Source organism: Salmo trutta, chromosome 21 (genome assembly GCF_901001165.1).
Source record: "Salmo trutta chromosome 21, fSalTru1.1, whole genome shotgun sequence".
NCBI lineage: Eukaryota > Metazoa > Chordata > Actinopteri > Salmoniformes > Salmonidae > Salmo > Salmo trutta.
In genome coordinates, this window is record NC_042977.1 from 44,616,261 (window position 1) to 44,635,496 (window position 19,236).

Consider the following 19,236-nt stretch of genomic DNA (forward strand, 5'->3'; position numbering starts at 1 on the left):
ATCCATCTGTCTATCACTAAGAGACATCCATCTGTCTATCACTAAGAGACATCCATCTGTCTATCACTAAGAGACATCCATCTGTCTATCACTAAGAGACATCCATCTGTCTATCACTAAGAGACATCCATCTGTCTATCACTAAGAGACATCCATCTGTCTATCACTAAGAGACATCCATCTGTCTATCACTAAGAGACATCCATCTGTCTATCACTAAGAGACATCCATCTGTCTATCACTAAGAGACATCCATCTGTCTATCACTAAGAGACATCCATCTGTCTATCACTAAGAGACATCCATCTGTCTATCACTAAGAGACATCCATCTGTCTATCACTAAGAGACATCCATCTGTCTATCACTAAGAGACATCCATCTGTCTATCACTAAGAGACATCCATCTGTCTATCACTAAGAGACATCCATCTGTCTATCACTAAGAGACATCCATCTGTCTATCACTAAGAGACATCCATCTGTCTATCACTAAGAGACATCCATCTGTCTATCACTAAGAGACATCCATCTGTCTATCACTAAGAGACATCCATCTGTCTATCACTAAGAGACATCCATCTGTCTATCACTAAGAGACATCCATCTGTCTATCACTAAGAGACATCCATCTGTCTATCACTAAGAGACATCCATCTGTCTATCACTAAGAGACATCCATCTGTCTATCACTAAGAGACATCCATCTGTCTATCACTAAGAGACATCCATCTGTCTATCACTAAGAGACATCCATCTGTCTATCACTAAGAGACATCCATCTGTCTATCACTAAGAGACATCCATCTGTCTATCACTAAGAGACATCCATCTGTCTATCACTAAGAGACATCCATCTGTCTATCACTAAGAGACATCCATCTGTCTATCACTAAGAGACATCCATCTGTCTATCACTAAGAGACATCCATCTGTCGATCACTAAGAGACATCCATCTGTCGATCACTAAGAGACATCCATCTGTCGATCACTAAGAGACATCCATCTGTCGATCACTAAGAGACATCCATCTGTCGATCACTAAGAGACATCCATCTGTCGATCACTAAGAGACATCCATCTGTCGATCACTAAGAGACATCCATCTGTCGATCACTAAGAGACATCCATCTGTCGATCACTAAGAGACATCCATCTGTCGATCACTAAGAGACATCCATCTGTCGATCACTAAGAGACATCCATCTGTCGATCACTAAGAGACATCCATCTGTCGATCACTAAGAGACATCCATCTGTCGATCACTAAGAGACATCCATCTGTCGATCACTAAGAGACATCCATCTGTCGATCACTAAGAGACATCCATCTGTCGATCACTAAGAGACATCCATCTGTCGATCACTAAGAGACATCCATCTGTCGATCACTAAGAGACATCCATCTGTCGATCACTAAGAGACATCCATCTGTCGATCACTAAGAGACATCCATCTGTCGATCACTAAGAGACATCCATCTGTCGATCACTAAGAGACATCCATCTGTCGATCACTAAGAGACATCCATCTGTCGATCACTAAGAGACATCCATCTGTCGATCACTAAGAGACATCCATCTGTCGATCACTAAGAGACATCCATCTGTCGATCACTAAGAGACATCCATCTGTCGATCACTAAGAGACATCCATCTGTCGATCACTAAGAGACATCCATCTGTCGATCACTAAGAGACATCCATCTGTCGTTCACTAAGAGACATCCATCTGTCGTTCACTAAGAGACATCCATCTGTCGATCACTAAGAGACATCCATCTGTCGATCACTAAGAGACATCCATCTGTCGATCACTAAGAGACATCCATCTGTCGATCACTAAGAGACATCCATCTGTCGATCACTAAGAGACATCCATCTGTCGATCACTAAGAGACATCCATCTGTCGATCACTAAGAGACATCCATCTGTCGATCACTAAGAGACATCCATCTGTCGATCACTAAGAGACATCCATCTGTCGATCACTAAGAGACATCCATCTGTCGATCACTAAGAGACATCCATCTGTCGATCACTAAGAGACATCCATCTGTCGATCACTAAGAGACATCCATCTGTCGATCACTAAGAGACATCCATCTGTCGATCACTAAGAGACATCCATCTGTCGATCACTAAGAGACATCCATCTGTCGATCACTAAGAGACATCCATCTGTCGATCACTAAGAGACATCCATCTGTCGATCACTAAGAGACATCCATCTGTCGATCACTAAGAGACATCCATCTGTCGATCACTAAGAGACATCCATCTGTCGTTCACTAAGAGACATCCATCTGTCGATCACTAAGAGACATCCATCTGTCGATCACTAAGAGACATCCATCTGTCGATCACTAAGAGACATCCATCTGTCGATCACTAAGAGACATCCATCTGTCGATCACTAAGAGACATCCATCTTCGATCACTAAGAGACATCCATCTGTCCGATCACTAAGAGACATCCATCTGTCGTTCACTAAGAGACATCCTCTGTCGTTCACTAAGAGACATCCATCTGTCGTTCACTAGAGACATCCATCTGTCGTTCACTAAGAGACATCCATCTGTCGTTCACTAAGAGACATCCATCTGTCGTTCACTAAGAGACATCCATCTGTCGTTCACTAAGAGACATCCATCTGTCGTTCACTAAGAGACATCCATCTGTCGTTCACTAAGAGACATCCATCTGTCGTTCACTAAGAGACATCCATCTGTCGTTCACTAAGAGACATCCAATCTGTCGTTCACTAAGAGACATCCAATCTGTCGTTCACTAAGAGACATCCAATCTGTCGTTCACTAAGAGACATCCAATCTGTCGTTCACTAAGAGACATCCAATCTGTCGTTCACTAAGAGACATCCAATCTGTCGTTCACTAAGAGACATCCAATCTGTCGTTCACTAAGAGACATCCAATCTGTCGTTCACTAAGAGACATCCAATCTGTCGTTCACTAAGAGACATCCAATCTGTCGTTCACTAAGAGACATCCAATCTGTCGTTCACTAAGAGACATCCAATCTGTCGTTCACTAAGAGACATCCAATCTGTCGTTCACTAAGAGACATCCAATCTGTCGTTCACTAAGAGACATCTATCTGTATATCTGTATATCACTAAGACACATCTATCTGTATATCTGGTTATCACTAAGACACATCTATCTGTATATCTGGTTATCACTAAGATACGTCTATCTGTATATCGCTAAGATACGTCTATCTGTATATCGCTAAGATACATCTATCTGTATATCGTTAAGAGAAATGGAAAGTTGTGCTAGACTTCTGAATAAAAGCCCTCATTCACTGCTGCCCAGGTGACGTGTTCCTGCACATTTAGACTTTATTTCTGGGCATTAGTTTGTGGAATACAATTTAAAACTCACTGTAACTTCATATTTTCCTGTGGCGGAGGTCTATATTTAGTAGGCTACCTACGCATTTAACTGCTGGCCAACTAAAAATAACCTTGGAAAAACAGGAGTTGCAGTGGAGGCCAAAAATAACAAACTCTGTTTTTCTGCGTGTGTTTTTGTCTGCGTGTGTGCGCGCGCGCGTGTGTGTGTCTGCGCGCTCGTGTGTGTGTCTGCGTGTGTGTGTGTGTGTCTGCGTGTGTGTGTGTGTCTGCGTGTCTGAGTGTGTCTGCGTGTGCGTGTTTGTCTGCACGTGTGTCTGCGTGTTTGCATGTGTGCGTGTTTGCATGTGTGCGTGTTTGCGTGTGTGTGTGTGTCTGAGTGTGTCTGTGTGACTTGAAAACGAACAACCAGAACACTCGCACCCCTGCTTTAACCAGTTCAGCTCTCCTCCTCCCCCCTCTCCTCCTCCCCTCTTCTCCATCCCCTGTTCATTCCCTTCATCCTCCGCTATTGAACTGCGGGCCTTTATGCCTCAGTCAGTGAGAGAGGAGGAGGTTGGGTTTAAGTTAGGGCTAACACTCATACGCACCAGTGAAACGACACCCCTCCACAGGAATAAGGGACACACTGTGGGGGAAACTTAGAGCTATGCCACGAGAAGGAAAACACTGTGTAACACACATCATACTGCCCCTTTATCGCCAGTCGCACACATTCTCAAGTCACAACAGAGTCGTTTCATGCCATTTCAGCAAGCCATGACACCCACCATCTCAGAATATTCAGAAATTGTTTCTGTAGTTAGAATCAGGTAAGATTGGCATTTCTAAAACATTATTTCAGTTGTAATTTAATTTCTGACATTAAGCTAATTTGATTGCCCTCAAATTGGCTATTAAAATGTATAGGATTCAGATAATATCCCATAAATATAGTACCCAAAATCTGATTTGGACCAAACTTCTTCCTACCAATGAATCAGACATTAGGAATCTCCAAGAGATGGTCAAAAACCACCCACGGAACCCCCCACACCCCATGTCAATCCCACCCCAACAACCAGTATACAGTATCAGTTCTCTATGTTTGACAAGTAGCATGAAGCTGCTGCTTGGAGTATTGCTTCTTCATAATATGTAATGCATTCCCTGCGAATCTGGCGATTGTTTTTTTTTCCCCATGTTCAGAGAAATTAGTAATTTATGTTGCTTGCATTATTTACCATAAAGTAGTGTGAAAGTACCAGGTTTTGGCTGCTAGATGCCCCTGTTCCTGATATACCGGCACACTCTTTTATCCATTTTGCTGTCTCTTGTGTTTATTAAATAGATCACAACATTTTCTAAGCAATTTTGGGTAGAAAACCAATAGATTTGTCTCATGATGAAAATAAATTGTTTGGTCATCCTCACAATTTAAGCAACTCCTTCATGAAGCAATTCAGTTTGACCTTCTTTTACGCTTAATCAGTCCTGGAAACGACCGCCTTTCTGTGTGGTTTATTCCCTTCTGGAAAGGTCTGGATTAGCTACTGTTGTGGTCTTCAATGGTAAAAGTCTCAAACACACACTGTTTAGTGTTTTTCAATTGTTATGGTATTGGGTTGTGTTGGGTTTAATTGTAAATGTCACTAATCACAATACATATAGAGGTTTTTACTGAGAATTTTATTGAAAAACATAAGACTGTCATGCAATTAATTATTTTATTTGGGTTGTCACCAGGTTCACATGGAATACATTACATAGTATAGAGAAGCAATACTCCAAGCCACAGCTTCATACTACTTCATAGAGAACTGATACTGTATACTGGTTGTTGGTTTGGGATTGGGATTGGCATAGGATGTGGGTGGTCCGTGGGTGGCTTTTGACAAAATAAAAATGGGATTCCTCATGTCTTACTCATTGGTAGGACAAAGTTTGGTCCAACTCGGATGTTGGGTACTATATTGCTTGAATATTATCTGAATCCTGTCAATTTAAAATGGCCAATTTGGGTGCAGTTAATTTACTTAATTTCTCAATTATCAAATTACAGTGCATTCGGAAGGTATTCAGACCCATTAACTTTTTTTACAGCCTTATTCAAAAATGGATTAAATAAAACATTTTCCTCATCAATCTACACACAATGCCCCATAATGACAAAGCGAAAACAGATTTTTAGAAATTTGTGCAAATTTATAAAAAACTTCTAAACAGAAATACCTTATTTACATAAGTATTCAGATCCTTTGCTATGAGAACTGAAATTGAGCTCAGGTACATCCTGTTTCCATCATCCATGAGATGTTTCTACAACTTGATTGGAGTCCACCTGTGATAAATTAAATTGATTAGATATCATTTGGAAAGGCACACACCTGTATATATACGGTTCCACAGTTGACAGTGCATGTCAGAGCAAAAACCAAGCCATGAGGTCGAAGGAATTTTCTGTAGAGCTCCGAGACAGGATTCTGTCGAGGCACAGATATGGGGAAGGGTACCAACACATTTCTGCAGCATTGAAGGTCCCCCAAGAACACAGTGGCCTTCATCAATCTTAAATGGATGATGTTTGGAATCGCCTAGACTCTTCCTAGAGCTGGCCGCCCGGCCAAACTGCTCAATCGGGGGAGAAGGGCCTTGGTCAGGGAGGTGACCAGTCCTAAGTAAAAGGCACATGACAGCTCGCTTGGAGTTTATTATTTAAACATATTTTAAGGGGTAGATCAGCTTTAATATTGCAGATAGATTGTAGCTTCCATCAATGTAATTGTCTGCATCACTTCCACTTCCAATCCCCCATATATACATATACACATACACACACACACACACACACACACACACACACACACACACACACACACACTACTGTTCAAAAGTTTGGGGCCACTTAGAAATGTCCTTGTTTTTGCATATTTTTTTTTGTCTGTTTAAAATAACATCAAATTGATCAGAAATACAGTGTAGACATTGTTAATGTTGTAAATGACTATTGTAGCTGGAAACAGCAGATTTTTTTTGTTATGGAATATCTACATAGGCGTACAGAGGCCCATTATCAGCAACCTTCACTCCTGTGTTCCAATAGCACGTCGTGTTAGCTAATCCAAGTTTATCATTTTAAAAGGCTAATTGATCCTTAGAAAACCCTTTTGCAATTATGTTAGCCCTGATTAAAGAAGCAATAAAACTGGCTTTTAGACTAGTTGAGTATCTGGCGCATCAGCATTTGTGGGTTCGATTACAAACTCAAAATGGCCAGAAACAAAGGACTTTCTTCTGAAACTCGTCAGTCTATTCTTGTTCTGAGAAATGAAGGCTATTCCATGTGAGAAATTGCCATGAAACTGAAGATCTCGTACAACGCTGTGTACTACTCCCTTCAAAGAACAGCGCAAACTGGCCCTAACCAGAATAGAAAGAGGAGCGGGAGGCCCCAGTGCACAACTGAGCAAGAGGACAAGTACATTAGAGTGTCTAGTTTGAGAAACAGACGCCTCACAAGTTCTCAACTATCAGTTTCATTAAATAGTACCCCCAAAACACCAGTCCCAATGTCAACAGTGAAGAGGCGACTCCGGGATTAGCATAACGAAATGTAATATTTCTTTTTTTTCAAATATAGGACTATGTTATATCGTTTTCTACATACACCTCTCCTGAATCGAACCACGTTGTCCGATTTAAAAAAAGGCTTTACAGCAAAAGCAAAACATTAGATTATGTTAGAGGAGTATATCGTAAAAGTAGCCACATAGCCATTTTCCGACCAACCACATGCATCACAAATAACCAAAAAACAGCTAAATGCAGCACTAACCTTTGACAATCTTCACCAGATGACACTCCTAGGACATCATGTTACACAATACATGCATTCTTTTGTTCGATAAAGTTCATATTTATATATAAAAACAGCATTTTACATCGGCGCGTGACGTTGACTAACTATTTTCCCTCAAATGCATCCGGTGAAACAGCGCTACAATTTACTAAATTACTATTCGAAAACATTTTTAAAATGTAATATTGTCATTCTAAGATTTATAGATGAATATCTCTTGAAAGCACCTGTAATGCCAGATTTAAAAATAACTTTACTGGGTAATCACACTTTGCGATAAAAGGGGATGCGATACTTAGAAAAATAGGCTACCGTTACAGGTCAGCGCTATCTTGGATCAATTGCATATCAAATCTACTCTTGTATACTATTGTCAATAATCCCTTACCTTTGATTATCTTCATCAGAAAGCACTTCCAGGAATCCCAGGTCCACAACAAATGTATTTTTGTTCGAAAAAGTTAATCCTTTACGTCCCAATAGCTTGTTCTTGTTAGCGCGTTCTGAAGGCTGCTCCAAAAGTTCCGTCGGCCGAGGGACTCCTCTTTCAATAAAATGCTTTTTTTTTTTTTTAGGTTCGTTCAAACATCTCAAACGTTGTATAACATAAATCTTTAGGGCCTTTTTCAACCACAGCTCCAATAAGATTCAAGGGGGACGATTGCATTGTCTTTCTAAACGTTTCGAAAGGGGAGGGTAGCCACGGGCGCCAGCGTCATAATGGTGATGGCCCTCCTCATGTGACCACTTTCCACAGCCTCTCATTCTGTCAGTTTTCACAGTAGGAGACTCAAACCACTTTGTAAAGACTGGGGACATCTAGTGGAAGCAATAGGAAGTGCTCAATGAACCATTGCTCACGTTGTGATTTATAGGCAAAGTGATGAAGTTGAGTCCGCAATTCAGAATTCCACATCCTGTTACGATCGGTCTCGTGGTTTTGACTGCCATATGAGTTCTGTTATACTCACAGACACCATTCAAACAGTTTTAGAAACTTTAGGGTGTTTTCTATCCACAAGTATTAATTATATGCATATCCTAGCTTCTGAGTTTGAGTAGGAGGCCGTTTAAAATGGGCACAATTTTTTTTCAAAAATCGCTGTAGCGCCCCCTATCCTAGGTGACCATCAAGAGGTTAATCAGATGCGTACGTCAGTCTTGAAGCTCTAATATTTAGGTTTGGAAAGTCCTAGTAAATACTGCATACCCCCTTCTCTGGATTCTCTCTGTGTGGTTTCCCAGGCAGCTTCAGTAGCTAGTTTGTTCCCTGGATGTTTCCAAATGAAGTGTGTTTGGTTGTTTTCTTCAGTGTTTTTATGGTTGTTGTGTTGTTGTTCTGTTGTAGATGGCTTCGGAACAGTGGACCCTTTCGGGGGCAACGCTTTTGGAGGAAAGAGTGGATTCGCAGACTTCAGTCAAATGTCCAAAAAGGTAGGTTACAGTAAACCCACTGTCTGACTGTCAAGGCAACGAGATGTAGGCTCTTAATTAAAAGCTTATGTATAATATAGTACCTCTGTTGTAAAAAAAACGTAATTTTGGATGTTTTTTTTTTTTGTCTTTATTCTGGCGTTGTGAGCAGAAACCAATCAACCCCGTGCTACCACCTAAAAACACACCCAACAGGCCTGCACCTCCGTATGGTAGGTGTGCGTGTTTGTGCGTGTTTGTGAGTGTGTGTCCGGGTGTGTGTGTGTTTGTGTGTGCGTGCGTGTGTGAGCAGTCATGCACGTGTTTCTGTGCTCACACTAATATGAGAAGGAAGTCAATGTGATGGTACTTATAAAACACAGTTCTTCCTTTTAGTTATCAAAAAAAAACAAGTGATACTCCAAGTTAAATCAAAGGAACAGAAAATAAACTCTAAAAACGAAGGCGTAGAAGCTAGGTTTAAAACACTTTTCTAGGGTAATACCACAAGACTAAAATAGACGCTTCTATTATTAAATCGGTTTATCGAATTCATTTTCTTTAAAAAACATTCTGTAGTCAGTCTCTTGTTTATTGTGGCTGTGTCTTCAATGGCACCCTATTCCCTACACAGTGCCACCTATTCCCTACACAGTGCCACCTATTCCCTACACAGTGCCACCTATTCCCTACACAGTGCCACCTATTCCCTACACGGTGCCACCTATTCCCTACACGGTGCCACCTATTCCCTACACGGTGCCACCTATTCCCTACACAGTGCCACCTATTCCCTACACAGTGCCAGGAGTTAGTTAGTTAGTTAGTTAGGAGGAGTTAGTTAGGAGGAGTGAGTTAGTTAGTTAGTTAGGAGGAGTTAGTTAGTTAGTTAGGAGGAGTGAGTTAGTTAGTTAGGAGGAGTGAGTTAGTTAGTTAGGAGGAGTTAGTTAGTTAGTTAGTTAGTTAGTTAGTTAGTTAGTTTAGGAGGAGTTAGTTAGTTAGTTAGGAGTTAGTTAGGAGTTAGTTAGATTAGGAGTTAGTTAGTTAGTTAGGAGGAGTTAGTTAGATATTTAGTGAGGAGTTAGTTAGTTAGTTAGGAGGAGTTAGTTAGAAGGAGGAGGAGTTAGTTAGATATTTAGTTAGGAGGAGTTAGTTAGGAGGAGTGAGTTAGTTAGTTAGTTAGGAGGAGTGAGTTAGTTAGTTAGTTAGGAGGAGTGAGTTAGTTAGTTAGGAGTTAGTTAGTTAGTTAGTTAGGAGTTAGTTAGTTAGTTAGTTAGTTAGTTAGTTAGTTAGTTAGGAGGAGTTAGTTAGTTAGTTAGGAGGAGTTAGTTAGTTAGTTAGTTAGGAGTTAGTTAGTTAGGAGTTAGTTAGTTAGTTAGGAGGAGTTAGTTAGATATTTAGTGAGGAGTTAGTTAGTTAGGAGGAGTTAGTTAGAAGGAGGAGGAGTTAGTTAGATATTTAGTTAGGAGGAGTTAGTTAGATATTTAGTTAGGAGGAGTAGTTAGTTAGTTAGTTAGGAGGAGTTAGTTAGTTAGTTAGAAGGAGGAGGAGTTAGTTAGATAGATATTTAGTTAGGAGGAGTTAGTTAGTTAGTTAGAAGGAGGAGGAGTTAGTTAGATATTTAGTTAGGAGGAGTTAGTTGGTTAGAAGGAGGAGGAGTTAGTGAGAAGGATTAGAGGTTGAGCTAAGTAACAGTTTGTAGCATCAGTTTTTCTGAACGACTAATTTGTGGTCTAACACTGTCTTATTAAACTTGTGTAAGCGCGCGTGTGTGTCATGTTAGTACTTCCCTTTTTCTCTCCTGCTCAGTGTGGTCGTCTTGTGAGGGTGCGGAGCCCTCAGTTTCTTCTCCTTTCGAAGGAGCTGGTAAACAGGAAAGGTGTTGGAACAGATAGGGTCTGTTTTTGCTTGAGCACAGACTGATTACTGGTACTGATTGTGTAGTTTACCATCCAAACCCAGTGTCCAGATTAAGATAGGAATTAACCAGTGGCTGGAATGGATGACCAGCAGGTCAAAGTTAGGCTGCCAGCAGGTCAAAGTTAGGCTGCCAGCAGGTCAAAGTTAGGCTGCCAGCAGGTCAACAGAAAGGTGAGAAAATCTGAAGGTGTGTGGTCTGCCCAGGTCTACCTCAGTGTGTGGTCTGCCCAGGTCTACCTCAGTGTGTGGTCTGCCCAGGTCTACCTCAGTGTGTGGTCTGCCCACATCTACCTCAGTGTGTGTTCTGCCCAGGTTTACCTCAGTGTGTGGTCTGCCCAGGTCTACCTCGGTGTGTGGTCTGCCCAGGTCTACCTCAGTATGTGGTCTGCCCAGGTCTACCTCAGTGTGTGGTCTGCCCAGGTCTACCTCAGTGTGTGGTCTGCCCGCATCTACCTCAGTGTGTGGTCTGCCCAGGTCTACCTCGGTGTGTGGTCTGCCCAGGTCTACCTCAGTGTGTGGTCTGCCCATGTGTGGTCTGCCCAGGTCTACCTCAGTGTGTGGTCTGCCCAGGTCTACCTCAGTCTGTGGTCTACCCAGGTCTACCTCAGTGTGTGGTCTACCCACGTCTACCTCAGTGTGTGGTCTGCCCAGGTCTACCTCAGTGTGTGGTCTGCCCAGGTCTACCTCAGTGTGTGGTCTGCCCAGGTCTACCTCAGTGTGTGGTCTGCCCAGGTCTACCTCAGTGTGTGGTCTGCCCAGGTCTACCTCAGTGTGTGGTCTGCCCAGGTCTACCTCAGTGTGTGGTCTGCCCAGGTCTACCTCAGTGTGTGGTCTGCCCAGGTCTACCTCAGTGTGTGGTCTGCCCAGGTCTACCTCAGTGTGTAAACTGTAGCCTACAGCTGAACACATTAAACTGTAGCCTACAGCTGAACACATTAAACTGTAGCCTACAGCTGAACACATTAAACTGTAGCCTACAGCTGAACACATTAAACTGTAGCCTACAGCTGAGCACTGCGCACATTAAACTGTAGCCTACAGCTGAGCACTGCGCACATTAAACTGTAGCCTACAGCTGAGCACTGCGCACATTAAACTGTAGCCTACAGCTGAGCACTGAGCACATTAAACTGTAGCCTACAGCTGACCACATAGGAACATTTACAGCGCATGAACATTTAAAGCATATTTAGAAAATCCTGAGCTACAGTACTGCATAGTCTGTCAACCTATTTTAATTTCACTCTTCACCTCTTCACCCCACTGGCTCCAGGTCACCTATAAGTCTTTGCTAGGTAAAGCTCCGCCTTATCTCAGCTCACTGGTCACCATAGCAACACCCACCCGTAGCACGCGCTCCAGCAGGTATATCTCACTGGTCATCCCCAAAGCCAAATCCGCCTTTCCATCCAGTTCTCTGCTGCCAATGACTGGAACGAATTGCAAAAATCGCTGAAGTTGGAGACTTATATCTCCCTCACCAACTTTAAACATCAGCTATCTGAGCAGCTAACCGATCGCTGCAGCTGTACATAGCCCATCTGTAAATAGCCCATCTATCTACCTACCTCATCCCCATATTGTTTTTATTTACTTTTTTTGCTCTTTTGCACACCAGTATTTCTACTTGCACATCATCATCTGCTCATCTATCACTCCAGTGTTAATCTGCTAAATTGTAATTACTTCGCTACTATGGCCTATTAATTGCCTTACCTCCTCACACCATTTGCACACGCTGTACAGTGAGGGAAAAAAGTATTTGATCCCCTGCTGATTTTGTACGTTTGCCCACTGACAAAGAAAGGATCAGTCTATAATTGTAATGTTAGGTTTATTTGAACAGTGAGAGACAGAATAACAACAAAAAAATCCAGAAAAACGCATGTTAAAAATGTTATAAATTGATTTGCATTTTAATGAGGGAAATAAGTATTTGACCCCTCTGCAAAACATGACTTAGTACTTGGTGGCATAACCCTTGTTGGCAATCACAGAGGTCAGATGTTTCTTGTAGTTGGCCCCCAGGTTTGCACACTGACGTTTGGCAACTCGAACCTTCAGCTCCCTCCACAGATTGTCTATGGGATTAAGGTCTGGAAACTGGCTAGGCCACTCCAGGACCTTAATGTGCTTCTTCTTGAGCCACTCCTTTATTGCCTTGGCCGTGTGTTTTGGGTCATTGTTATGCTGGAATACCCATCCACGACCCATTTTCAATGCCCTGGCTGAGGGAAGGAGGTTCTCACCCAAGATTTGATGGTACATTGACCCATCCATTGTCCCTTTTATGCTGTGAAGTTGTCCTGTCCCCTTAGCAGAAAAACACCCCCAAAGCATAATGTTTCCACCTCCATGTTTGATGGTGGGGATGGTGTTCTTAGGGTCATAGGCAGCATTCCTCCTCCTCCAAACGCAGCGAGTTGAGTTGATGCCAAATAGCTCCATTTTGGTCTCATCTGACCACAACACCTTCACCAGTTGTCCTCTGAATCATTCAAATGTTCATTGGCAAACTTCAGACGGGCATGTATATGTGCTTTCTTGAGCAGGGGGACCTTGCGGGCGCTGCAGGATTTCAGTCCTTCACGGCGTAGTGTGTTACCAATTGTTTTCTTGGTGACTATGGTCCCAGCTACCTTGAGATCATTGACAAGATCCTCCCGTGTAGTTCTGGGCTGATTCCTCACCGTTCTCATGATCATTGCAACTCCACGAGGTGAGATCTTGCATGGAGCCCCAGGCCGAGGGATATTGACAGTTCTTTTGTGTTTCTTCCATTTGCGAATAATCGCACCAACTGCTGTCACCTTCTCACCAAGCTGCTTGGCGATGGTCTTGTAGCCCATTCCAGCCTTGTGTAGGTCTACAATCTTGTCCCTGACATCCTTGGAGAGCTCTTTGGTCTTGGCCATGGTGGAGAGTTTGGAATCTGATTGATTGATTGCTTCTGTGGACAGGTGTCTTTTATACAGGTAACAAGCTGAGATTAGGAGCACTCCCTTTAAGAGTGTGCTCCTAATCTCAGCTCGTTACCTGTATAAAAGACACCTGGGAGCCAGAAATCTTTCTGATTGAGAGGGGGTCAAATACTTATTTCCCTCATTAAAATGCAAATCAATTTATAACATTTCTGACATGCGTTTTTCTGGATTTTTTTGCTGTTATTCTGTCTCTCACTGTTCAAATAAACCTACCATTAAAATTATAGACTGATCAATTCTTTGTCAGTGGGCAAACGTACAAAATCAGCAGGGGATCAAATATTTTTTCCCTCACTGTATATAGATTTTTCTATTGTGTTATTGACTGTACTTTTGTTTATCCCATGTGTAACTCTGTGTTGTTTTTTGTCGCACTGCTTTGCTTTATCTTGGCCAGGTTGCAGTTGTAAATGAGAACTTGTTCTCAACTAGCCTACCGGGTGAAATAAAAAGTTATCACGGGTTTAGTTAAATAAACAAACAAACAATTGGGCGGTAAGATTGTTAGGAGTGGAGAAGCTGTGCTGCTTCAGGCTACTTGTCCCACTCTTTGGTTGGTAGACTATTTGGTTAAACCGCAGCATTTTTTTACAAGCTGTGTACTCGGTTCCTTCCTTGTACACTGACGTAGATTGGCATCTGACTGAGGTAGCCTAATGACTGGCAACAACTGGAGCGAGGCGCAGAGTGAGCTGACGGAAGAGGGAGGGGGAAGTCACCATTTATTATTTATTTACAATGTATTAGGCCACAGTGGTTTTTATGAAATGCTCCACAAATGACGTATTTCCGCCTCAAAAAAACTCAGTTTACAACTATTCCTGTAGACTGTTGGTCCTGTCCTGTACTGCCCGTTCCTGTAGACTGTTGGTCCTGTATTGTACTGCCCGTTCCTGTAGACTGTTGATCCTGTCCTGTAGACTGTTGGTCCTGTATTGTACTGCCCGTTCCTGTAGACTGTTGATCCTGTCCTGTAGACTGTTGGTCCTGTATTGTAGACTGTTGATCCTGTCCTGTAGACTGTTGGTCCTATCCTGTAGACTGTTGGTCCTATCCTGTAGACTGTTGGTCCTGTAGACTGTTGGTCCTGTATTGTACTGCCCGTTCCTGTAGACTGTTGGTCCTGTATTGTACTGCCCGTTCCTGTAGACTGTTGGTCCTGTATTGTACTGCCCGTTCCTGTAGACTGTTGGTCCTGTATTGTACTGCCCGTTCCTGTAGACTGTTGGTCCTGTATTGTACTGCCCGTTCCTGTAGACTGTTGGTCCTGTATTGTACTGCCCGTTCCTGTAGACTGTTGGTCCTGTATTGTACTGCCCGTTCCTGTAGACTGTTGATCCTGTCCTGTAGACTGTTGATCATGTCCTGTACTGCCTGTTCCTGTAGACTGTTGATCCTGTCCTGTAGACTGTTGATCCTGTCCTGTAGACTGTTGATCCTGTCCTGTAGACTGTTGATCATGTCCTGTAGACTGTTGATCCTGTCCTGTAGACTGTTGATCCTGTCCTGTAGACTGTTGATCTTGTCCTGTACTGCCTTTTCCTGTAGACTGTTGATCCTGTCCTGTACTGCCTTTTCCTGTAGACTGTTGATCCTGTCCTGTACTGACCGCTCCTGTAGACTGTTGGTCCTGTAGACTGTTGGTCCTGTCCTGTACTGCCTTTTCCTGTAGACTGTTGATCCTGTATTGTAGACTGTTGATCCTGTATTGTAGACTGTTGATCCTGTCCTGTAGACTGTTGATCATGTCCTGTACTGCCTGTTCCTGTAGACTGTTGATCCTGTCCTGTAGACTGTTGGTCCTGTACTGTAGACTGTTGGTCCTGTAGACTGTTGATCCTGTCCTGTAGACTGTTGATCCTGTCCTGTAGACTGTTGATCCTGTCCTGTACTGCCCGTTTCTGTAGACTCTTGGTCCTATCCTGTAGACTGTTGGTCCTGTCCTGTACTGCTCGTTCCTGTAGACTGTTGATCCTGTCCTGTACTGACCGTTCCTGTAGACTGTTGGTCCTGTCCTGTACTGCCTTTTCCTGTAGACTGTTGATCCTGTCCTGTACTGCCTGTTCCTGTAGACTGTTGATCCTGTCCTGTAGACTGTTGGTCCTGTAGACTGTTGATCCTGTCCTGTAGACTGTTGATCATGTCCTGTAGACTGTTGATCCTGTCCTGTAGACTGTTGATCCTGTCCTGTAGACTGTTGATCTTGTCCTGTACTGCCTTTTCCTGTAGACTGTTGATCCTGTCCTGTACTGCCTTTTCCTGTAGACTGTTGATCCTGTCCTGTACTGACCGCTCCTGTAGACTGTTGGTCCTGTAGACTGTTGGTCCTGTCCTGTACTGCCTTTTCCTGTAGACTGTTGATCCTGTATTGTAGACTGTTGATCCTGTATTGTAGACTGTTGATCCTGTCCTGTAGACTGTTGATCATGTCCTGTACTGCCTGTTCCTGTAGACTGTTGATCCTGTCCTGTAGACTGTTGGTCCTGTACTGTAGACTGTTGGTCCTGTAGACTGTTGATCCTGTCCTGTAGACTGTTGATCCTGTCCTGTAGACTGTTGATCCTGTACTGTACTGCCCGTTCCTGTAGACTGTTGATCCTGTCCTGTAGACTGTTGATCCTGTCCTGTACTGCCCGTTCCTGTAGACTGTTGGTCCTGTACTGTACTGCCTTTTCCTGTAGACTGTTGATCCTGTACTGTAGACTGTTGATCCTGTCCTGTAGACTGTTGATCCTGTCCTGTAGACTGTTGATCCTGTCCTGTAGACTGTTGATCCTGTCCTGTAGACTGTTGATCCTGTCCTGTAGACTGTTGATCCTGTCCTGTAGACTGTTGATCCTGTCCATAACTTGACTCCCATTCCTGCCAGATTCCTGCAACCTCTACTGCCCACATCTCCGTGTGTGTGTGTTCTGCCCACATTTCCCACAGTGTGTGTGTTTTCTGCCCACATCTCCCACGGTGTGTGTGTGTGTGTGTGTGTGTGTGTGTGTGTGTGGGTGTGTGTGTGTGGGGTGTGTGTGCGCCCTGTGTTTCTCTTCCTGTGTGACTCTCATAGCAGAAGCCACAGTTCAGATGTGGTGGTGGTGGTGGTGTCAACTATTCACCCTCGCTACATTATCTCTCTCACCTCTCTCTCATCTCTCTCTGTCTCTTTCGCCTCTCTCTCGCCTCGCCTCTAGTTCTGTCTCTCTCGCCTCGCCTCTAGTTCTGTCTCTCTGTCTCTCTCGCCTCTAGTTCTATCTCTCTCTCCTCTAGTTCTATCTCTCTCTCCTCTAGTTCTGTCTCTCTCTCCTCTAGTTCTGTCTCTCTCCTCTAGTTCTGTCTCTCTCTCCTCTAGTTCTGTCTCTCTCCTCTAGTTCTGTCTCTCTGTCTCTCTCTCCTCTAGTTCTGTCTCTCTCCTCTAGTTCTGTCTCTCTGTCTCTCTCTCCTCTAGTTCTGTCTCTCTCTCTCTCTCTCTCCTCTAGTTCTCTCTCTCTCTCTCCTCTAGTTCTGTCTCTCTCGCCTCCCTCTGTCTCTCTCGCCTCCCTCTGTCTCTCTCCTCTCACGCCTCCCTCTGTCTCTCTCGCCTCTCGCTCTGTCTCTCTCGCCTCTCTCTCTCTCGCCTCTCGCTCTCTCTCTCTCTCGCCTCTCTCTCTGTCTCTCTCGCCTCTCGCTCTGTCTCTCTCGCCTCTCGCTCTGTCTCTCTCGCCTCTCTCTGTCTCTCTCGCCTCTCGCTCTGTCTCTCTCGCCTCTCGCTCTGCCTCTCGCTCTGTCTCTCTCGCCTCTCGCTCTGTCTCTCTCGCCTCTCGCTCTGCCTCTCGCTCTGTCTCTCTCGCCTCTCGCTCTGCCTCTCGCTCTGTCTCTCTCGCCTCTCGCTCTGTCTCTCTCGCCTCTCGCTCTGTCTCTCTCGCCTCTCTCTGTCTCTCTCGCCTCTCGCTCTGTCTCTCTCGCCTCTCGCTCTGCCTCTCGCTCTGTCTCTCTCGCCTCTCGCTCTGTCTCTCTCGCTGCTCTCTGTCTGTCTCTCTCTCTCACCTCTCTGTCTCTCTAGCCTCTCTCTCTGTCTCTCGCTGCTCTCTGTCTCTCTCACCTCTCTCTCTGTCTCTCTCACCTCTCTCTGTCTCTCTCACCTCTCTCTGTCTCTCTCACCTCTCTCTGTCTCTCTAGCCTCTCTCTCTGTCTCTCTAGCCTCTCTCTCTGTCTCTCTAGCCTCTCTCTCTGTCTCTCTAGCCTCTCTCTCTGTCTCTCTCATCTCTCTCGCCTCTCTCTCCTCTAGCCTCTCGCTCTCTCGCACATCTCGTTCTGGTCTCTCTCTCTGTCTCTCATGCCTCTCGCTATCTCACACCTCTCGCTCAGTAAAATGTCAAACAAGTACACAAATAATTAAAATGTTTAAAAAAAGTACAGCGAATCCAATTAAAAACCCAAATAACACCGATTAAGTAGCCGAGTAAACACTCCTTGGCTCGGGTGACTGAGGTCCTTAATGATCTTCTTGGCCTTCCTTTGACACAGAGTGCTGTAAATGTCCTGGAGGGCAGGCAGCGTGCCCAGATGATGTGTTGGTCTGACCGTATCACCGTCTGGTGTGCCTTGTGGTTGAGGGCAGTGCAGTTGGCGTACCAGGCGGTGATGCATACCCGACAGAATGCTCTCGGTGGTGCATCTGTAGAGGTTTGTGAGGGTCTTAGGGGCCATGCCAAATTTCTTCAGCCGCCTGAGGTTATAGAGGAGCTGTTTGATGTCAGGTCTTCAGTTATGTGTATGCCAAGGAACTTGACGCTTTTGACCTTATCCACTGGTGCCCCTTCGATGAGGATGGGGGCGTGCTCCCTCTTCTGTCTCCTGTAGTCCACCATCAGCTCCTTTGCTTTGTTGACGTTGAGGGACAGGTTATTTTCCTGGCACCACTCCGCCAGGTCTCTCACCTCCTCCCTGTAGGCTGTCTCGTCGTTCTTGGTAATCAGGCCTACCACTGTAGCGTCGTCAGCAAACTTGATGATTGAGTTGGAGTCATGCGTGACCACGCCGTCATGGGTGAACAGGAAGTACAGGAGGGGGCTGAGCACGTACCCCTGTGGGGCCCCAGTGTTGAGGATCAGCGTGGCGGAGGTGTTGCCTATGTACTGCTTGGGGTCGGCCCGTCAGGAAGTCCATGACCCAGTTGCACAGAGAGGAGTTCAGAACCCTGAGCTTAGTGACGAGCTTGGAGGGTACTATGGTGTTAAAAGCTGAGCTGTAGTCGATGAACAGCATTCTCACGTAGGTAGTCCTGTTGTCCAGGTGGGATAGGGTGCTGTGCAGTGCAACGGCGATTGCGTGGCCCGTGGATCTGTTGGGGCGGTATACAAAATTGTTGTGGGTCTAGGGTGTTGGGTACGGTGGAGCTGATGTGGTCCTCTACGAGCCTTTCAAAGCACTTGATCGTGACAGAAGAGAGTACTCGTGTGCTACTGGGCGGATAGACAGTTCAGTTACCTCAGCTTGTCCTGGACACAGGAACAATGGTGGCCACCTTGAAGCGAGTGAGGACCACAGACCGGGTGGTGCTGAGTCAACTATTCAGCCTCTTATCTCTGAGAGGAGGGGGTGGATTATAGCTAGTCTTTACAGGTGCTCCTTCAGCTGTTCAGCATGTTCCAAATTGATTTCTATCAATCTAAAATTGTACCCATGCATTTCACATGGGTATCAGCACACTTTTGTAGGGCTTGATGCATAGAAA

General features: G+C 44.5%; 1 protein-coding gene across 2 annotated transcripts in view; it reads left to right on the top strand.

Moving 5' to 3' along the window:
- Nucleotides 1–19,236, top strand: part of LOC115157540 (epidermal growth factor receptor substrate 15-like 1) — a 60,601-nt gene that overhangs the window by 35,114 nt on the left and 6,251 nt on the right. For both annotated transcript variants that reach the window (XM_029705889.1, XM_029705890.1), the window contains exons 20-21: nt 8,564–8,649; nt 8,801–8,861. In XM_029705889.1, coding sequence (XP_029561749.1) covers nt 8,564–8,649; nt 8,801–8,861 — 147 coding nt within the window. The remainder of the gene's footprint in view (nt 1–8,563; nt 8,650–8,800; nt 8,862–19,236) is intronic.